The following is an 18,077-nucleotide window of genomic DNA, read 5'->3' as shown; positions in this document are numbered from 1 at the left end:
TTATCACTAATATTGGGGGGGGGGGGGGGGGTGCATGCAATGAAGATTTTGAATCTAAACTCCAGATTATTATATGACTTTTTTATTATGATATGAGTTTTTCAATAATTTGTTGGTTATAAAGGCATGTTCTAAATAAATCACGCTGAATAGCTTGACCATATAACATTTTTATTCCAGTCTATATGAATAAACAGCTTGCCAATAACTTGGTTTTCTGCTTTCAAAATCAGAAGTGGGTTCAAGTATCTCAGACAAGAAAGACAATTGCCTTTTTAAAGTTATGTTTAAAGCAGAAAAGGAGAGCAAAAATACTATAGATGACAAGATCTAAATGATGTGCAAAATTGCTGTAATTGCTGTGTCTTGTGCTGTGTTCTAATGAATGCTAATGAAGAAATTTCCACAAGATGCACCCTATCACAATGCCCAGTTAAACATGTCATCATGAACCGAGTGCATCAAAATCTTTTGATAGAAAAATGACAGAAATTCTGATTGATTTCTCCATTTTGCATAAAACATTTTAAAATGCATTAGGCCTAGAGGTTGGTGTTTTTTGATTAACCTTTTATTTATATATTGTAATGAGACTGCATTTGCTTGAAACGACTACATCTTCACATTCATACATTGTATTATGTTTTCTTTATACACAGTGAGCTTCATACTGTTTGAGACAAAGATATTGATTTGGCTGTGTACTCCACAATTTTAGATTTGTAATCAATTCATGTGGTTATAGTGCACATTCTCTTTTTTGTTAAAGGTATTTTTATACACTTTGGTTTCACCATGTATAAATTAGAGCAGCTTAGAGCAGCTTGAAGTCTCTGGCCCATAGACATCTCCATGTGCTGAGTATTGTTCCTGGTGATGCTCTGCCAGGCTTGTACTGCAGGCATTTTCAGCTCTTGCTTATTTTGGGGACTAGCTGGCTTACGTTCTCTCTCCCAAACAGTTGATTTTGATAAGCCTAAGGTTTGGCCTATGTCTTTATTTTTTTCTTATTTCTCAGCCATATAATGGCTTCCTTTGCTTTCATTGGCACAGCTTTGGTCCTCATATTTATAAAGGTCAATAACAGACTCCTAAAGCAATCAAAAGCCTAGAATCAAGACTAGATAATGGAACCTTTGTTATACCTGTAATAAGGAAACAAACACACCTGACTAAACAGAAATATCTGCAAAGTCATTTGTCCCAAATATTAAGGTGCCCAGGAATGTATAAAACGTGTTGTCATTTCTGCATGGTGAAACCAAAATGTATTGAAATACATTACAATAAAAAGTGAGGACGTGCACTCTAACCACATAGTACATTGTTTGATTACAAAACTAAAATTGTGGACTACGGAGCCAAATCAAGAAAAAAATTTCTTTGTCCCAGACTTTATGGAGCTCACTGTATATATAAAACTTATATTCAGCCGTGTAATGACTCAAATACAACAATTCTCGACCCAGACCCTGGGGATGCACTGTACGTCCTGGTTTAAACTTACTTAAATTGAAATGCTTTTTCTGCCTTTTTCTCCCAATTTGGAATGCGTAGAGTCATCAGTGTACATTGCTGCAATCTCTGCTATCGAATTGGGAGAGTACAGACAAGCATGTGAAGCACAGGATCTCAGCTATCCACTTTTTATTTACACACAGCAGTTGACAAATCTGGCTTGCACAGACACGAGTTGGATACAGACACTTAATGCACGGCTTAAAAGGCAACTAGCACACAGATGTTGTCAGGCATTTTTTTAAAATGGAGACCAACAGTAATGCACAGTAGTTCACCAGGACCCTATTTGTGAAACACTGTTCTAAGACATCCAGTAAACAGCCAATATGTATCAAACATCTCTCACAGATAACGAACAGTATGAGAACTGGGTCAGCCCATGGTTTTGACATCTCAGACTTTAGCCTGGTTTTATGGGTCAAAGATATCCTTGTAGACAGAGAAGTCAAAGTCAGACATTGATAAGTAATCTGACTGCACCCAAAAGAAACTGGACCAAAGCAATCATTCACAGATCACTTGTGAAATGTATCCCTCTGGTAATCATGAATAAAAAAAATTGAGAAAATTCTAATTTTCACTTGCTGTTCATAACTGCCTGATAAAGAATCTTTTGAATTTGTATATCTTGGGTGATCACTGTATACTTCATAGAACACAAAATACAACACAATGACAGTTGATCTGGTCCGGTGTGTTATTGATTTCTGTTATCGAGCTGTAAAATAATCTAAACCCGACAACTGCAATTTTACAATTCAGCAGAAGCCAGTCTAAAATGATACTGTTCATTATCTCACTGTCCTACAATCCATAAAGTTAACATAATGTTACAGCACCACTTATCACACCGCAGTTACCGTAAGTCAAGATTATAGAGACATGAGATGGAGGAAACCACGTATGGCCAGATTTAGCGAGTGGTCATGGTATTTATTTTGTCCCAATCATTGGTTGCATCATTGGTTTTGAGTGTGGTGAAAGGTTTTGCGCATGCTAATGGCCTTAGTAAATCAGGCCTTTAATGTGCAGCAAATAGGGGGACTTGTGGGCACCGGATCAACCAATGTGGGCTGTTGGTGCACCAACTGAAACCCCTTCCATCGCTAGGCGATGCTACAGCCAATAGTGCATTGCCACACATGACTTCTCACCAAAGCCGGCATATGGTTTGTATTTGACACCAGGCCTTGGGATCCATCCATGCACTCAAACAGTGCCTTCAACTATCCCACAAGTTTTTGAACTATATTGCTTTTAAGTCAAATGTGGTCTACTATTTGATCGAACAAACAGTTAAGGTTATTAGGATGAGCCACCCAGCATCCTGACATCCAGTCTTTTGATCAGGCCATTTCAAAACTTGATGTTGTGTTCCAGGACACAGCACTTGTTTTACAGAATCAACAAACAGAATTTCAGCATTCACTTCACAGTTTATTCTTTCTTCATTTAAGCCAAAGGGTCTTGGCATGAAATTATTTCTATTGGTTTGTTTTCTTAAAATTCTTAAAAATATGTAACAGTACAAATTATAGTAAATGCTAAAATAGACATATCTTTTTATCAAAAGACACATAAAATGAAAGAATGCAGGGGTTAGGTTTCAACTTGTGAACAGTTGCTGATAATGGTCTATTTGCTGGCCCTTGAGGGAAGGTGTCATACTTTGCAGTGATTTAATAAAGTATCTGTGTTTTATGCTGGAAGCATCCATGCCCTCTTCCTGTAGTGTCGACAGTGCTGCCTAACAGCAACAAAACAAAAACAGAGGTAATCGATTAAAACACACTCAAAACAAAATCTATTAATCAACTGAAAAGGCTGGGCTCAAATGGCCACAGAAGCAACTATTATGAAAACGTCAAGTTCTTTCCTGAAGGCACTATTGGAAGCACAAGTGCTTTTGAAGTCCCACATTTAGTGAGAAATTGATATCACTGGAATTTCAGCCCTAGCCAGCTACCTATCCATCAGAATTAAAAACAGCCTTCGCAAAATGCGACAATGATGGCCTGTATAGTACAACTATACAAAATATAGGAGGTATTAAATTAGACATTGACGGTGAATTGCAATGTGCTTAGCTGGAGTTTAAACCTTGGGTTTAAACCCCTAGATCGCAAAACTGCATTACAACAGGAATAGCTATTCAAATCTGTGAAATAAGAATTGGCTGTTCCAGTTGTAGTGCAGTTCCGTGGTCAAGGGGTTTAAACACGCTAAGCACACTGCAATTGACCATGAGAGACTGCAAGAATAAACAGCTCAATTAAATAAGCCCTATTCTTAAAAAATACACTAAACAAAACCAAAAAAACAAAAACACAGATCCTTAATACAAAGTTACATTTTGTAAGAGTAATTACCATCAGATGAATGACTGGCAGGGAAATGTGTTGAAGCTTTATTATAGAAGGACGGAGTGTGGCACAGTGGGTAAGGAACTGCGCTTGTAACCGAAAGGTCGCAGGTTCGATTCCCGGGTAAGGACACTGCCGTTGTACCCTTGAGCAAGGTACTTAACCTGCATTGCTTCAGTATATATCCAGCTGTATAAATGGATACAATGTAAAGTGCTATGTAAAAAGTTGTGTAAGTCGCTCTGGATAAGAGCGTCTGCTAAATGCCTGTAATGTAATGTAATGTAGAACACACATTTCTTTACCTCTTTGCAGAGATTTTCCAAGTCAGCTCCAGAAAATAGAATGGTTTGCCGTGCCAGCTCTTTCAGACAGACATCAGGCTCCAAAGGCATCCTCTTAGTGCAGATCTCTAGGATAGCCAGCCGGGCCTGCGGAAAAAACCCACGTCAGCGGAATACGGTCCAAACTGGAATGTGCATGCACCTCTGTGCCATAGTTTCAACTTTAAATCATTGTCATGCATCTTCAAAATACCATAGAATCTCACTCAGTCAACAAAAGAGCTACACTGCATTGCAATACTATGCACATGAGAGAATCAGGTTGGAGTCAGCAGTCAGAATTTTTTAAAAGCAGCCGAATGTGTACCTCCATGTCAGGTGGTGGCACATAGATGATCTGGTCCAGCCTGCCTGGTCGTAGCAGAGCACTGTCCAGCGCGCCAGGTCTGTTCGTTGCAGCTACAATCATTACATCCTGGTTGCATACTTCCTGGCAGTCCATCTAAAATGTATCGAGCAGAGGCATAAGGCATACCATTATAAAGCAAAGACAACACATTGCACCTTTTGGGCTTCAGGCCAAGCTCCTAGGGAGGAGGCGATTCATCCAAGTTTTATTAGTCATGACTTTGAGAGGAAGGAACAGAATGTAACTGAGGAAGTGAGTGTCAATCTCATAAAAACATAAATGTATTTTAGTGTGTACTCTTTGTATGCAATGACACACTATATTACCATTTAGGAAACAAAGTGATGTGGATTATTAATAAATGAGAAAATGCTAATTTCTTCCCAACAAACAATGTGTGATATTAAAAATGAATCCCCTGAGGAAAGTCTTACCATTGTATCATGATACAGACCATCATTGCTCCAATGTCATGATAATTATATTGTGGGAGAGATGTACCCCCATCATCCCTGTTCATCTACCTGTTGCTCCTGCTGGAACTCAGTGGATCCCTCAAGATGACAACTCTCCCTCTGTGTCCCCCTCCTCTCCTGGACCTTAAATCCCACTCCATCCAGCTCATTAAGCAGCACAGACAGCATCCTTGCCTGGACACTGTGGGGCGCTCTACTGTCAGAGCGGGAGCCCAGGATGGAGTCAATCTCATCAAGGAAGAGGATGGATGGAGCACAGGCTCGGGCCTGACGGAAGAGCTGTGAAGAAAATAACCATAAGAATGATTCAAATTAGGGCTGGGTGATATACTGCAATGATAATTACTGAATGCAGTAACAGACTTAGCCACTATATGGTGTGTTACCTTTCTTTTCTTCTTTTTCTCTTTAACTATACCTGATGCGTTTGTAAACAAGAGGCTGCGTGTAATGCTTCCGGAGAAAAATAACATAATGCCCTACTATCTATTGTGTGTTGAAAAAACAGCCAATAAGCAGTGCCAGCTTCCAATTGATCATGTGATGTGTTTATATCAATCAGATGGCAGCTGCAAGGTCGTGCTGCTGATTGCTGTCTTATGGTCACCCAACAGATAACAGTGCTGACGTCTTTGTCTTGAAGCATTTCACATGGCTCTGAAGCGAGGTTGTTTACCACCGCATCAGGTATAATTACACAGAATATGATGAAAATAAAGGCAATACGCCACACAGTGGTGACAACTGTTATTGCATTTTATAATTATCGTCGCGATATATTGCCACGCCCTCATTCAAATCCTCTGCCTCCTTCACTGATCTGCAATGCTACTGTACAAGCAAATCATCACAAATGCAAAATTAAAGTACACTATCTATTGGACAGAATTTACTGTAAATCCACTATAATCTGCTTAAGGTGTTCAGATCTGATGTGAAAAGGCAGCTTTTGAGGTTCAATAAAAAAAAGATTCTTGATGAAAAACATACCTGAGCCAAGGCTTTTTCTGAATCCCCAACAAATGGTGAGAAGAGGTCAGCTCCACTGACAGACAGGAAAGCACAGTGCGAGAAAGAGGCGGCAGCTTTTACAAGCGTGGTTTTGGCGCATCCGGGAGGACCATGCAGCAGGACACCACGTGGACGGGATAGACCAAGCCTGATGAAGGCTTCTGGAAACTTCATGGGCCATTCAATGCTCTTTAAAAACACAGTGATACAAAAGAGTTTGTTTGATCTGTGTCAAATTCCAGTCTTTGCGTGTGTGCTTATTTTTCAGTAATACAGTACCTGTTTCAGTTTTAGTTTGACATCTTCCAATCCACCTATTTGGTCCCAGGAGATTGGTTTGAAATCGGTTAGTCCGATGCTGCTTCTAAGGCAGGAGGGCTGAACCTTCTTTAGTGCTTCAAGGAAATGTTTCATATCTATCTTTTGACTCTGAGAATCCTTCAAAAAATTAAAAAAAACAAAAAACAAACAAAAAAAACAACACCTCTGTTTATTATAAATATCAACAGGTCAAAATAATGTTGAGCATGCAATTGAAATACAGTACAGGCTATACTTCTGTGTTGAGATACAAGTAATGAGTCAACTTTATCCCATACCAACTCCAAATATATGTGGTTTATGTGAGCACATTGATCATACGCTACCTGGGAGCCACGAAGAATGGCTTGCAAAGCAGCTTCTCGGCAGAGTGCACTCAGGTCAGCTCCCACATACCCTGTGGTCATTTCAGCTAATGCAACAAAATCCACATCGTCAGAGAGGGACATCTTAGAGCTGAGCACGTCCAGGATAGACTTTCTTTGGTGAAGTGTTGGCACACCAATGATGACCTAGAATTTTAAAAAATAGAAAAAGAAAATTAATTGAATGTTGTTGCAGGAATTTAGAGACAGAACAATAATGCATTTCAAAAAAAGATAGAACCGTTACCTCTCTGTCAAATCTTCCTGGCCTTCTCAAGGCAGGATCCAAAGTGTCTGGTTGGTTGGTGGCTCCAATGATGACAAAACGTGCATCGCTACCAATGCCATCCATAAGCGTTAACAGTTGTGCTACCACCCTGTTCTGAGGAGCACTAGTTGAGCCAGCTCGCCTCGGGCACAATGAGTCAATTTCATCTATGAACAAGACACACGGCCCTTCTTGGGCAGCCTCACTTGCTTGTTTGAATGTCCTCCTTAGGTTTTCCTCACTCTCTCCAGGCCTGGACCCCAGAATCACAGGCCCATTAACTGTTATCAAAGCGGCACTAACTTCCATCACCACATTTCTTACTAGCATGGTCTTGCCAACCCCTGGAGGACCAATAAGGAGCACCCCTTTAGGATAAGAAAGACCCAGCTTTTGCAGTGTTTCAGGGTAGCGGAGGGGCAAACTGAGAATTTCTTTCAGTGATGCACAGACGTCCTCCAATCCTCCCAATAAGATGCTAGGTGATTTCTGAAGCTCGCATCTGTAGTTGTTGAGAGTTTTGATCTCTCCTATGTTCACGCTGGTTTTAGAAGTGATAAAGCCACTGTCAGTGCAGAACGGATCTATATGCTCAATCAGAATAAGCTCCACTTGTGTTTTCAAATGACTAACATCAACAATATACTGCCTCGCTACACACATTCCTCGAAGCATCTCTTTCACAAGGTCATGAATGAAACCAGATGAATGTTTCTTAACCTCTATGCATTGAACAACTACATTCACTCTCACACCTTTTAGCTTTTGAGAACATATTGCTTTGATTTGCTCTAGACTGACAGACAGGTTGTTGAAATTGATTGCTTTGAGATCCTTTGTTGTACATTTTGTGTCTAACTGCAAAAAGCCATCGGCCTGGTCACTCCTTGGCCATGCAGTACATAGGCATTCCCCTCCAGAGATGGTGATATGAACCGGGGACCCAATCCGCAGTCCCAGGGATGCCATTAAACCTGGCCCCAACCTGCATCTCTGCGTTCCTGCGTCGCCAGTGTCCAACGGTAACACTTTCAAGAGCATCGTTTAGAGCTTACACAACTACAATAACGTTATGTCACAAAATATGGCAATTAACGTACCAACACTCTTCTCCGACGAAAAGCTACATTACATTAAACAGCAGCAACACAAATACCATTCTCGTGGTCAACACCATGGTTAAGTCAAAGCAACGGACTGCCCATCTTGCAAGCATTTAGTCAAAACCAGAACAAAATAACTAGCTAGCTACCTATACCGTTACAGCTTGTCAGACGGACAACAAAACGTTCATCAGCTTTAGTTGTAGCGTTATATTAGCATAAATACTTTTAACTAGCGGTATTCTTATTGTGCACAGCAATCAATAAAGCAAGTTCAAAGTAGGCGATCACTAATTAAACCCCAGTCGTTTTCGCAAATTTAAAGCGTTAGCTGACTCGAAACGACGGCTGACAAACTTCATGTGGTTATGTTGGCTTTGTGTCCGTGTTGCTGCTTGTTAGCTTTCTTTTGCTCTCAGACTGACGAATGATTTAAGTATCAAAATACATTCGACACAAATGAGTTTTCATTTGATAAATGCTAAACTAGTTCATTTTCAGCCTTATGCATCTTACTCCCACTGTGACAGCTAAGGCTGGGCTAAGTAAATTCAGTGGAAAGCCATGTGCATAACACGGAACTCTATGTTCCCGTATACGCTCTATGGTGCATTCACAAAGATCATTTTGTTGGCCAACTGTAAACGTTCTCTTGGTTAAATGAAGGGTGAAGGAAACGTAACGTTTTACCGTGGATATTTTGGTTTGGCACCTATATTTGGTAAAACTATGTAGCTAAACATGAGAGTGAACATATTTATATATTTCTAACGTTATTTATTTGTTTATTGCACACACGTAGAATGGGAGTTACCTAGTGTTTGTATAGTCAGATAACTTGGTTTCTATAATTTTATCAGGAGCCTATTGCAATTGCAATGTATGGCTACGGCCTAATAGTGCAAGAATGTCTATATGTACTAAATTCAAGTTAACATCACGTTTGTTAGCTATTGGTTGTACAGTGAGTTAGCGGAGCCAGGTTTTTAGTAATGGATACTAGAAATGGTTATCGTTTCGAAATGAGCTATGATTAGGTGAGCTAGGTGACTAGGTGGCTCTGGGGCGGGGTGGGGCGGGGACTGCATCCTCTTGAAACTGCCTTAATGTCGGTTAACTCTATGGATAGGCATCGTGTGAAAACCACAGTTCATAGTAATACTACATCGTTCGTCAACACTAACCCAGTAATTATTCATTCAACATCAATGCCTTTTCAGTTATTCTATTCGGTGCAATTACGGGGTTTGACCTCAGGGTGGTAGCGGACTCTTGATAATAACAAGGTCTAGAAAGCTCACAATTTCGTGCTATTTTATGGGCGTAATTACTAAAATTGGCTGCTGTAATGTTGCACTAATAGGTTAACAGTTCGATATCTTTTGGAGAAATAGCCACTAAGTCAGTTTATCCAGCAAAAATGAACTAACCATTCTCCTGAGTGAAGTAGGCTAATGGCTATTACTTATTTGTTATTAGAATGTCCCATATATAGGCTAGTTTAAACTATTATGCTCAAATCAATGATTATAACAAGTAATCCAAGTTTCTGCAGCTATTAACCTGAGTATTCATCATATTTTATTAATTTGTGTCAGCATCGAATTGGTATTCTGTTCAGAACATTTAATGTGTGGTGATGTCATAATCAAAATATCAGTTATTTGTCTGAAACAAACTAATAGAATGATGAACACTCAGGTTAATATTCACCAGACTGTATCACCATGAACAAAAAGTATAGAGTGACTTCACCTTCATTGTTTGTCATTTAATAAAATTAACAGAAAAATGTGATTTGGTGGCAAAGGCCTGAAACATAATACATACAACATATTCATAATGTTATGCACTGCTTGCAGCCACAAAGTTTTTGTTCCCTAAAGAATACAAGAACACTTACCTCACAGTCCTAACATTATTCATAAACTGTTATGTCACAGACATTGAAATGCGTCTTTGTGAATAATTATCTTTGTTTTGCAGCACTGAAAGGATATTATTTGTCATGTTACACTGAGTGATTTTTCAACAGAACAGTGCATGATGAAATTTGTGATTTGCCCATATTTAAGGCACAATCTTTGTTATGTCTCAAGGTTCATGAAATTAAACCATACTACTAGCAATAGTTACCATGGTAACTGATTTCCTGGCTACATGCATCTAAAAGTGAATTTCAGCAAGGTGTTCTTTAACCAGTCCACATTTGGATGCTGTTGCAAAACATTATAGGCCTAATTATTGTCTCATAACTGTAAATGACATTGAGGCTTTCATTCCTCTTTAGGATTCCTGCAGTCATTTCTAATTTGTAATATTTTTAACCCATTAATACTGGGTCATAAATCAAAATGTGATAGCCTATCCTGGCTACATACATCCAAAAGTTAATTTCAGTGGGGGTTTTTTTTTTTCAATCTCTAACTGGACACTGCAGTGAACGACTGGAGTTAAGCTAGTGTTTTATGACCTCACAGGGGCAATGAGCTGGCTTGATAAGGGTATATCCGAATAGATAGCCTGCTGCTGTTCAAACTATAGCCAGCCAATGTTGAATTTGGCTAGGCCGTTTAAATAAATTGTTTGATTATTTAAAAATATTCAGAATAAGCTAGCAATAATGGTAGCAGCCGGTTAGCTATGGTATTTTATGATATACATCCGAACAAATTCAAGGTCAAAGCTGACAAAAGAGAAGGCAATCTGCATTTCATTTTCCAGAATGTATGTTCTGCAGTATCCTACTGATGTCTACTGCGATATTGAAACATGACAGATGGAAATCAAACAAATATATTTTTACTGCCGCCTTAGCCTACGAGGACGGCTTCATTTTCCCCAAAATGTAAAATAAAATGCATTTCAGAACATCAGGTGTTCGCCAGTATAATACAGCAAGGATTTTAGGATACTATTTGTTATTTTCAGACTGAAAAAGACAATGCCTTCCCTGGGAAACAAAAATAACATGAAAACAACGCACAGCCTCATTTTCCGTTAAATTTAAATTTCATGGTACATGACAGACTGCGTCTACACTTAAGTTAATCAATTTGTAGCCTACATCTTGGTGCGATCATGATGCTCACAGGTAGGACGTCGGGAGCTTAAAACTGAGCTGATTGCGACAGTGGGTGTCAATGGAAGGAGGAAGAGAATTAAGAGGAAGGGAAGATTTATGGAACTGCCCGACGTTTATGCGTCTCTTTGTATTATAGCTCTTCACCCTGTGCAGTAAAATGGACTTCCCTATTTAAATGGGCAATGTTTTCGGTAAGTAGCTAAAGCACATTTTTGTTTGCTTGACCGTCTGACCATCGTTTGTTTGGTGGCTTTAGTCCCAACATTTCTCTGCACTATCACGTAGCCTAGTAGATAGCCTAATGTCTTTGTAACTCATGACTTTGGAATAGCATGTGAAATATTTGAACGGCTGTCTATGGTTTATATTTATTTAAAGAGAATTAGCCTACGTTTGTTGACTAATCTGAGCGATTAATGGAATGCATGCTATGCTCGGGGAGGATCATTCTATTTATCTTAAATGGTTAAAACTGTTATTGTGTCTTATTGTATTTTTGGTTGGCTTTTATTTTGCACAAATTTGCGATGTAGTATTTGATCTCTTGATAAGATGATCAGTCTATGTTAATGACGCTAGAATTGTTCGACGTTAAATTAGTTAGTTTTCCAGCACTGGTTTATGCATTGTGTTCTCCAGCTCGTAGCCTAATGTACAGTGGTGGCTATTTAAATTACCATATGATGTCGCGTTCCTTGACTGTGTCTTTTTTATCAGCTATTCATGTTTTCAAAAGAAAATAGTTAATTTACCCACTCTGTCTTTGGTTTTAATCATTTGAATGGCATCTTTACAAATATTTTTTTGTTGCAAAAACCAAATGCAAGGATTATGTTGAATGCAATTACCTGTGATGATTGTTTTGAGGGGTGCAGTTTATTGAGATACAATAGCACACACTACAAAGGAGTTTGTTCAGTCTAATATAGAGCTTAGGAACTATGTTTGTAATGGCTGAAGTGCTGTCCTGCTTTCACATCAATTGACGTTTATGTTTGTGGAATTGGCTTATTAAGACATCTGTGTCAGAGTGGTTATTATTTTAATATAACTGATATGCGCACAAATGGAAGAGCTTGATCATTTTTAGATGCAGTTACAGCTTTGGAATGTTTCATATATTTTGTCTGCTACATTATCAGTTTGTAAAGTGAATTTGAGTTGTAAACACACACACACACACTCACACACGTTGTACACACACACACACACACACACAGTCATAAGCCTGTAATTGTGTCTGGGATAAATTATGGAGCATGCATAATGCACAACTCTTTGTCAATATGGAGTTTTAATGCCCCCTCTCTCCTGGGAATAAGGAGCTCCATCAATGCACTGCAGTCTCCACTGAGCTGTGTGGTGCATAGGAAAGATGAATGTTGAAGCGCATAGCCTCCTCCCTGTTGAAGCACATAGTCTCCTTTAATGACTTGATAGAATACATAGACTCTGGTGCAGTGTCAGTATATGAAGGATGAAACATCTTATGGCTCTGAAAAGTAAATTGGAGAGTTCAGCAGAGTTTATTTCACAGTTAGTCTGTTTGTTGTACACATAATTTATGAGAGAGCGGACCTGTACTGGTGACCTTTCCAGGCTTATCAAAATTGTTACCTGTTCCAAATTGGCTTACAATGACATAAATTAATAATATGCATCATAGAAGAGTTCGACAACACCCTGAGAGAAGCGTTCCCCTCTTATCTCTTTGACCAGTTACTGACGGTTTTCACTGCTAGGAATGTCTCTTAAAGAAGTTCATAGACATTCAGCACCTGGGAACCAATGAACACAGTTTTTCACAACTAAAGTGTGTGTCCATCCATACACTCCTTTACACTATGTGTCAAACTGAACAGTGTGAGGTAACATAAGGCTTCATGTGGTTCCTACACTTCTTTGAACTTTGCTGTAGTGCTTGAATCCAGGAATATGGGCGGAGGTGACAGCTTTAACCAATAAGATGGTATTTTCTGTCTGTAATGGTCACAAGTAAATGGAGAATGTTATTTAACCCGCTTTCCTGCATACTGCCTGGTGAAAACATTTAAGAGGATATTGGAATTGAAAACAGCTAAGTATACATTTGTAACCTATAATATTATTTATAAAAATTGTATTATGCAAATATAAAAGGATAATCTGTTTAGTACACATGAGCCCAGTCTGATTGTAAGCCTTTGGAAGCTAAAGAAAACAACTGAGAGCACTCTAATTTTGTGGGGCTGTTTACTAGATGCTGACATCAGCTGAGCCTGTACAATTCCCAGCTGGTAGAGTCAAGCTCCCAGCCCAGGCCCTCTGGGGTTTAATTAAAGAACTTTGGAAGGGAACTGTAAAGCATGTTGTAGACTGTGGGCAGATATTAAGTATTCAGCTCAGCATATCGCTTAAGATCCATTATACTATGTAGCACTGTAGATTTTCCAGTGACCATGGCTACATTTGTTTCTGTATCCAAGTTAGCTATCTTTTTGTGATTTACTTTATTGAAAATGTGGTCAAATCGGGCCTTGACTACACAAATAAGTCAACATTTATTATCACGATCATGATTGCATACTCATAACCGTTTGAGAGAATAGTCACACAACAGGCAGTGAGTTATCACACTGAGCTACAGTAAAGTACAGGGAAGGCTTTAACAGTTATGAAAGATGTTTTCTGATTGTGGTGTAAATCAGAAGTGAACGGACACCTACAGCTCACAAGAAAGACACAAGGCCCACGGAGCTCTGGACTCACATGAGATTGTGGTAATTCAGACATGACTAGTCAGACCCCACGATTAACAAGGGATAAGAAGCTACAATGCTTCTTTTTTGTTTTGCTTCTGTTTGTGCAGGCAAGCCCTAGGGCACCGCCGGAGGTCCCCTGATGCTATGACGTTTTGCGTAAAGAACAATTACATTGGTAAGTGCCTTGGATTTTTCTTGTCTTGTTTTGTTCCTCCACATTCACAGACGTAGGATGGACACTTGGGACCACCTTGCATGTTCCAGGAAAAAGAGATGGTAGCCTTTCTTACAGTGTAACAGACATTACTATAAAAATATGTGCACTATCCCAATTTTCAATATAGATCCAGCCACATATGCCATGCTTATAAATAATCTATTGAAATACTGTTTATGTATGATTTGCAGTTAGTGTGAATTTGGATTTTGAAAATGAATTTGAAATTTTCACAAAGAATCTTCATATGGAGAAAGAATATTTGATGCACATATGATATTTAGGTCACAAATAACACTTGTGAAACTTGCAATCAAAGTCCCCAAATTTGTAGAATTTTTGGGAATTCTTTTGACTGTACATTTTACCAAAAAGGTCTTGGTATTATTATGATTCTTATCTGATGTTATTATGAAGATAATAACAATCCTATACATTATTTTGTAAAAATAATTAATTCATTTTGAAAAGTAAAAAATTTAAAATATAAAAAATACTGCTGTTGATTTTGCTCATCTTTTGATATGCTGTTCAGAATTGCACAAAATACTGACATCTGATAAAGGCATTGTATGACTCCAATGTAAGATCTTTTGATGTATTCTAAATTTTTATGTATGTATGTACAACACAATGCCAAGATCGTGATGAACTTTAATTATCTACTACACACGATTCTTTTTCAAATTGAACTTTCTAATTTATTTCCTTCTATAAAGTCTGTGTAAATTTAATTTTGATTTCTTTGCATCACAGAAAGGATTGGGCTACACAGCAGCCCAATTAGGACTACATTTGTATGTCTAAAATGCTAGAATTTCTTAGAATAGGTTTGGTTTCATGAAAAGGGTACCTCTCAGGTATAAACTGCTGCCTTTGGCTTTTTAAAATGCAGACCAAGCAATTAATGAATTAACAAAACAAAAAGCATATAAGCAAAGGTCCAGTTAAGATCAGTCCATTTTACAGAGTGTTGTGAACCCTGGCTCATTGCATCCCATGTTCCTTCTTTCATACCTTTGTGCTTTCAGACTAGTTTCCCAGAAGCTGCCATATTTTAATGATTTAAAAATATTGGAAGTCGATATTGCTGCAATGCAATTTAGAACAGGCACCGTAAACGAAGCTTCCTTCCCTCATGTCAGAAATTGATATCTGCTGACAAAAGTCTTGTCTAATGACCTGTTTAGATTCATTATGTAAAAAGTATTGCTGTGCCTTAAGTTACTATCATAAATATATTATAAGTTTATATTTAAAAATAATACATACATACAAGTTAGTGCCCTGTGTCCTTATGTGACAGCAGATAGGAAATTTTCTACTGTGCAGACTCCCTGTCTTCTATTGTATATTATGTAATTACTGTATTGGTTGAGTAATTCTGAGTGGATGTTTTTGCTAATTTTGTGGCCGGAACTAGTATTTGTGTGTGTGTGTTTGTGTTTGTGTGTGTGTGCGCGTGTGTGTGTCTGGGCAGGGACTGTAATGTATACCATCCAATTATACAGTGCAGCACCTCAGTGACTTTGAGCAGACCATAGATCGTTCTGTTCACTCAGGACTTTTACGCCAAGTTGTGAACAACTTGGAATTCACTGACTTTTTTGTCCACCCATATGTATCAGATGTGGAAGGGAAATGCAGGTGCAACCAGCAGGTATGGCCACCTGTGTTTTCAGTTTCTGTTGTTCAGGCAGAAAAAGTGTCTGAGTCACTATTCAGGTTGGAGGTTGATTTAGATGAGTAAAATATCTGTTTGCTTTGTGCTTTAGCTCAGGCTTTAACTTTCACCTGAAATATGCTAATCACCTCATCTGGGCAAAGGGCAGGAAAAGAGAAAAGCTATGTGAATGAATTTTCACAGCAGGACCTGTGCTCAACGCTGTGTGTTCCGTCTGCCAACTCTGGGGCGAGCTTGATTACAGAGATGTGACAGTAAACATTTACAATTTCACACTTTCAGTAGTGCCTATTGAACCAGCTTGGCTGTTGTTTATTTTATCTAGTCTATCTTAATTTATCAGTTACCCTTTTGATAGAATTGGGTGAGAGCTGTTGTCAATTCCTCACGAATGAGACTTAGCCACATCGCTAGATTAATGTTTCACTGGCAACAAAGTCATGCAGTATGACACCATTTGTTTTCTTCTGGGAATGCATTTGTGTTGTAAGGGATAATGCTGCTGTTGAAATTTAACCTGGTGTGTCTGATATATTTTAATTTTGAGCATGTTCAAAATAATTCCCCCCTGCACAAATTAACCAAATGGGTAAATAGAAAAGGTCTTTGAAACCAACACTATGGAGTCTTCAATTATTAAGCTTATAACACATGATAGCAAGACAAACACCCTGTGTAGAATGGAAGATGTTCTCCTGTTGCATATGTCTGTGAGCCTGTGAGCTTAACTATCATTTATTATTTGGGAGCAATTGACACATATTGTATATACATATTGTATATACATATTGTATATACTTGTGCAGGGTCAAATTTTCTCTCATTATTATATGTGGATAGGAGGAATTAAGAATCAAGTCATGGGATATATATGAAGGATTTTGGATCCACAAACAACCCATAGTTATTGGACATAAGAGAATTAGTTAATACTTGATACAGCTTTCAATTTCATTTTTCTGGAGTTTTAGGTAAGGCTCTTGGTGAAATGATGGTAACATATTAAGCATAGTTGGTGTTTTATTAAGGTAAGAAGCTGTGGGCACTGTATGTGATTGATATAACCTTAGTCACATATTGCCCACATATTACCTCATAAAAGAATTATGAGGTATTCAGAAATGTATAAATATGAATTAGCAAAAATTAACAGCAAACTAAGAAACAAATCTGAGTAATTAACTCATTAATTTCCAAATTGGCTAAGAGACAGCTGTGCAACCAAATTAATTTTGCTCCCTTAAAATGGGGGGACTGTGTATAAAATGTCTACGTGGATCACGCAATATGGATGTACATACCCTCAAATAAAAGCTGACAGTCTACACTTTCACATTTGGTTTTTATTTATTAATACTTTTATAAATACTTTTACCATATTACACCTGTGACAATTTCCTTTATTCTGGTGTCACTCAACATTGAAAGAACAAGTATTTTTTCATATGCTCATATTATTACGATTCAGTCGTTTGAAACAGTCTCCAAAGAAGCGATAGCCAAGGACCCAAGGGGATCACTATTACATAAAACAGCAGGACAGTGTAGCTGTGTGCACTGCCAGATAGCATTATGCTTTACACATCGGAAACCATACACTGTATAAGAACACTGAGTGTGCATCATCTTGTAACGATGTGAAGGCAGGTCTAAAAAATGATGCAATTAACTCCATGAAACTCTTACATCATAGTGCTTTTTGCAGGAGGAGAACGCTAAACCATAGTTCAAACATCACAGCTGGAAGTGTTCTTTAGACTTGTTTCTACGCTTCTGCACAGTTTTTATCTCATTACTGAATGTGTACTTTTGATGAACAAATAAGATTTTTGAACACATATTGTTCTTGGATGTGACAGTCAACCTCATTTTGTCACTGAACAACAGAGTTCTGAATGTCGAGCGGTCACATTCAATTCATTTCCTCATTATACTGTGTGCCAATTTTAGATTAACCATTCATGAATTGGTGCTATTGAAACATTTCTCTCCCAGACAGATTAACTTGGAATGATTTTCTTTTTTTAAACTTAATTTACAATTCTAATGGGGGGTTAAGGGGTGGTTAATCGTTTATATGCCTGCTCTTTGTGACCTTGGAGGTGTGTGTGGTATGGCCAATGGCTTTCTTTTCTCAACACAAGTTTCTGGAGAATAAAGCAGAGTTTGAAGTTTGAGTTTACCACCAGGAATAGAAATACTCCAGTGAAATGGGAATTTTACAATTTA

The 18,077-nt window shown here is 38.3% G+C and overlaps 2 protein-coding genes across 3 annotated transcripts in view; one reads left to right on the top strand and one right to left on the bottom strand.

The window, feature by feature from the left end:
- Positions 1 to 1,630: 1,630 nt before the first annotated feature.
- Positions 1,631 to 8,725, bottom strand: afg2b (AFG2 AAA ATPase homolog B). Its single transcript, XM_064336510.1, has 8 exons — positions 6,998 to 8,725; positions 6,712 to 6,897; positions 6,344 to 6,502; positions 6,044 to 6,253; positions 5,102 to 5,332; positions 4,536 to 4,670; positions 4,190 to 4,315; positions 1,631 to 3,268 (listed from the first exon to the last, which is right to left on the bottom strand). The coding sequence occupies exons 1-8, from the start codon at positions 8,057 to 8,059 to the stop codon at positions 3,128 to 3,130; spliced, it is 2,250 nt and encodes a 749-aa protein (XP_064192580.1). The 5' UTR covers positions 8,060 to 8,725; the 3' UTR covers positions 1,631 to 3,127.
- Positions 8,726 to 11,241: 2,516 nt separating this feature from the next.
- Positions 11,242 to 18,077, top strand: part of atp8b4 (ATPase phospholipid transporting 8B4) — a 32,918-nt gene continuing 26,082 nt past the window's right edge. Inside the window, exons 1-2 of one of the 2 annotated variants that reach the window (XM_064336508.1) lie at positions 11,242 to 11,397; positions 14,055 to 14,122. In XM_064336508.1, the coding sequence (XP_064192578.1) occupies positions 14,092 to 14,122 (31 nt within the window). In that variant the 5' untranslated portion in view covers positions 11,242 to 11,397; positions 14,055 to 14,091. Of the gene's footprint in view, positions 11,398 to 14,054; positions 14,123 to 14,912; positions 15,825 to 18,077 lie in introns of those variants that run through there. The other variant, XM_064336509.1, reaches the window with a different exon arrangement.

Source organism: Anguilla rostrata, chromosome 5, assembly GCF_018555375.3.
Source record: "Anguilla rostrata isolate EN2019 chromosome 5, ASM1855537v3, whole genome shotgun sequence".
Taxonomy (NCBI): Eukaryota; Metazoa; Chordata; class Actinopteri; order Anguilliformes; family Anguillidae; genus Anguilla; species Anguilla rostrata.
The sequence above is the reverse complement of the archived record's forward strand: the minus strand, read 5'-3'. Positions and strand labels throughout refer to the sequence as shown.

Bases quoted from the DNA above. Each gene is read 5' to 3' on its own strand.
- afg2b (XM_064336510.1), bottom strand. From the start codon at position 8,059: ATGCTCTTGAAAGTGTTACCGTTGGACACTGGCGACGCAGGAACGCAG. The intron at 6,503-6,711 runs GTAGCGTATGAT...AATTTTTTGAAG, and splicing joins CCATTCTTCGTGGCTCCCAG to GATTCTCAGAGTCAAAAGAT. The intron at 5,333-6,043 runs GTATGTTTTTCA...TTTTCTTCACAG, and splicing joins CAGAAAAAGCCTTGGCTCAG to CTCTTCCGTCAGGCCCGAGC.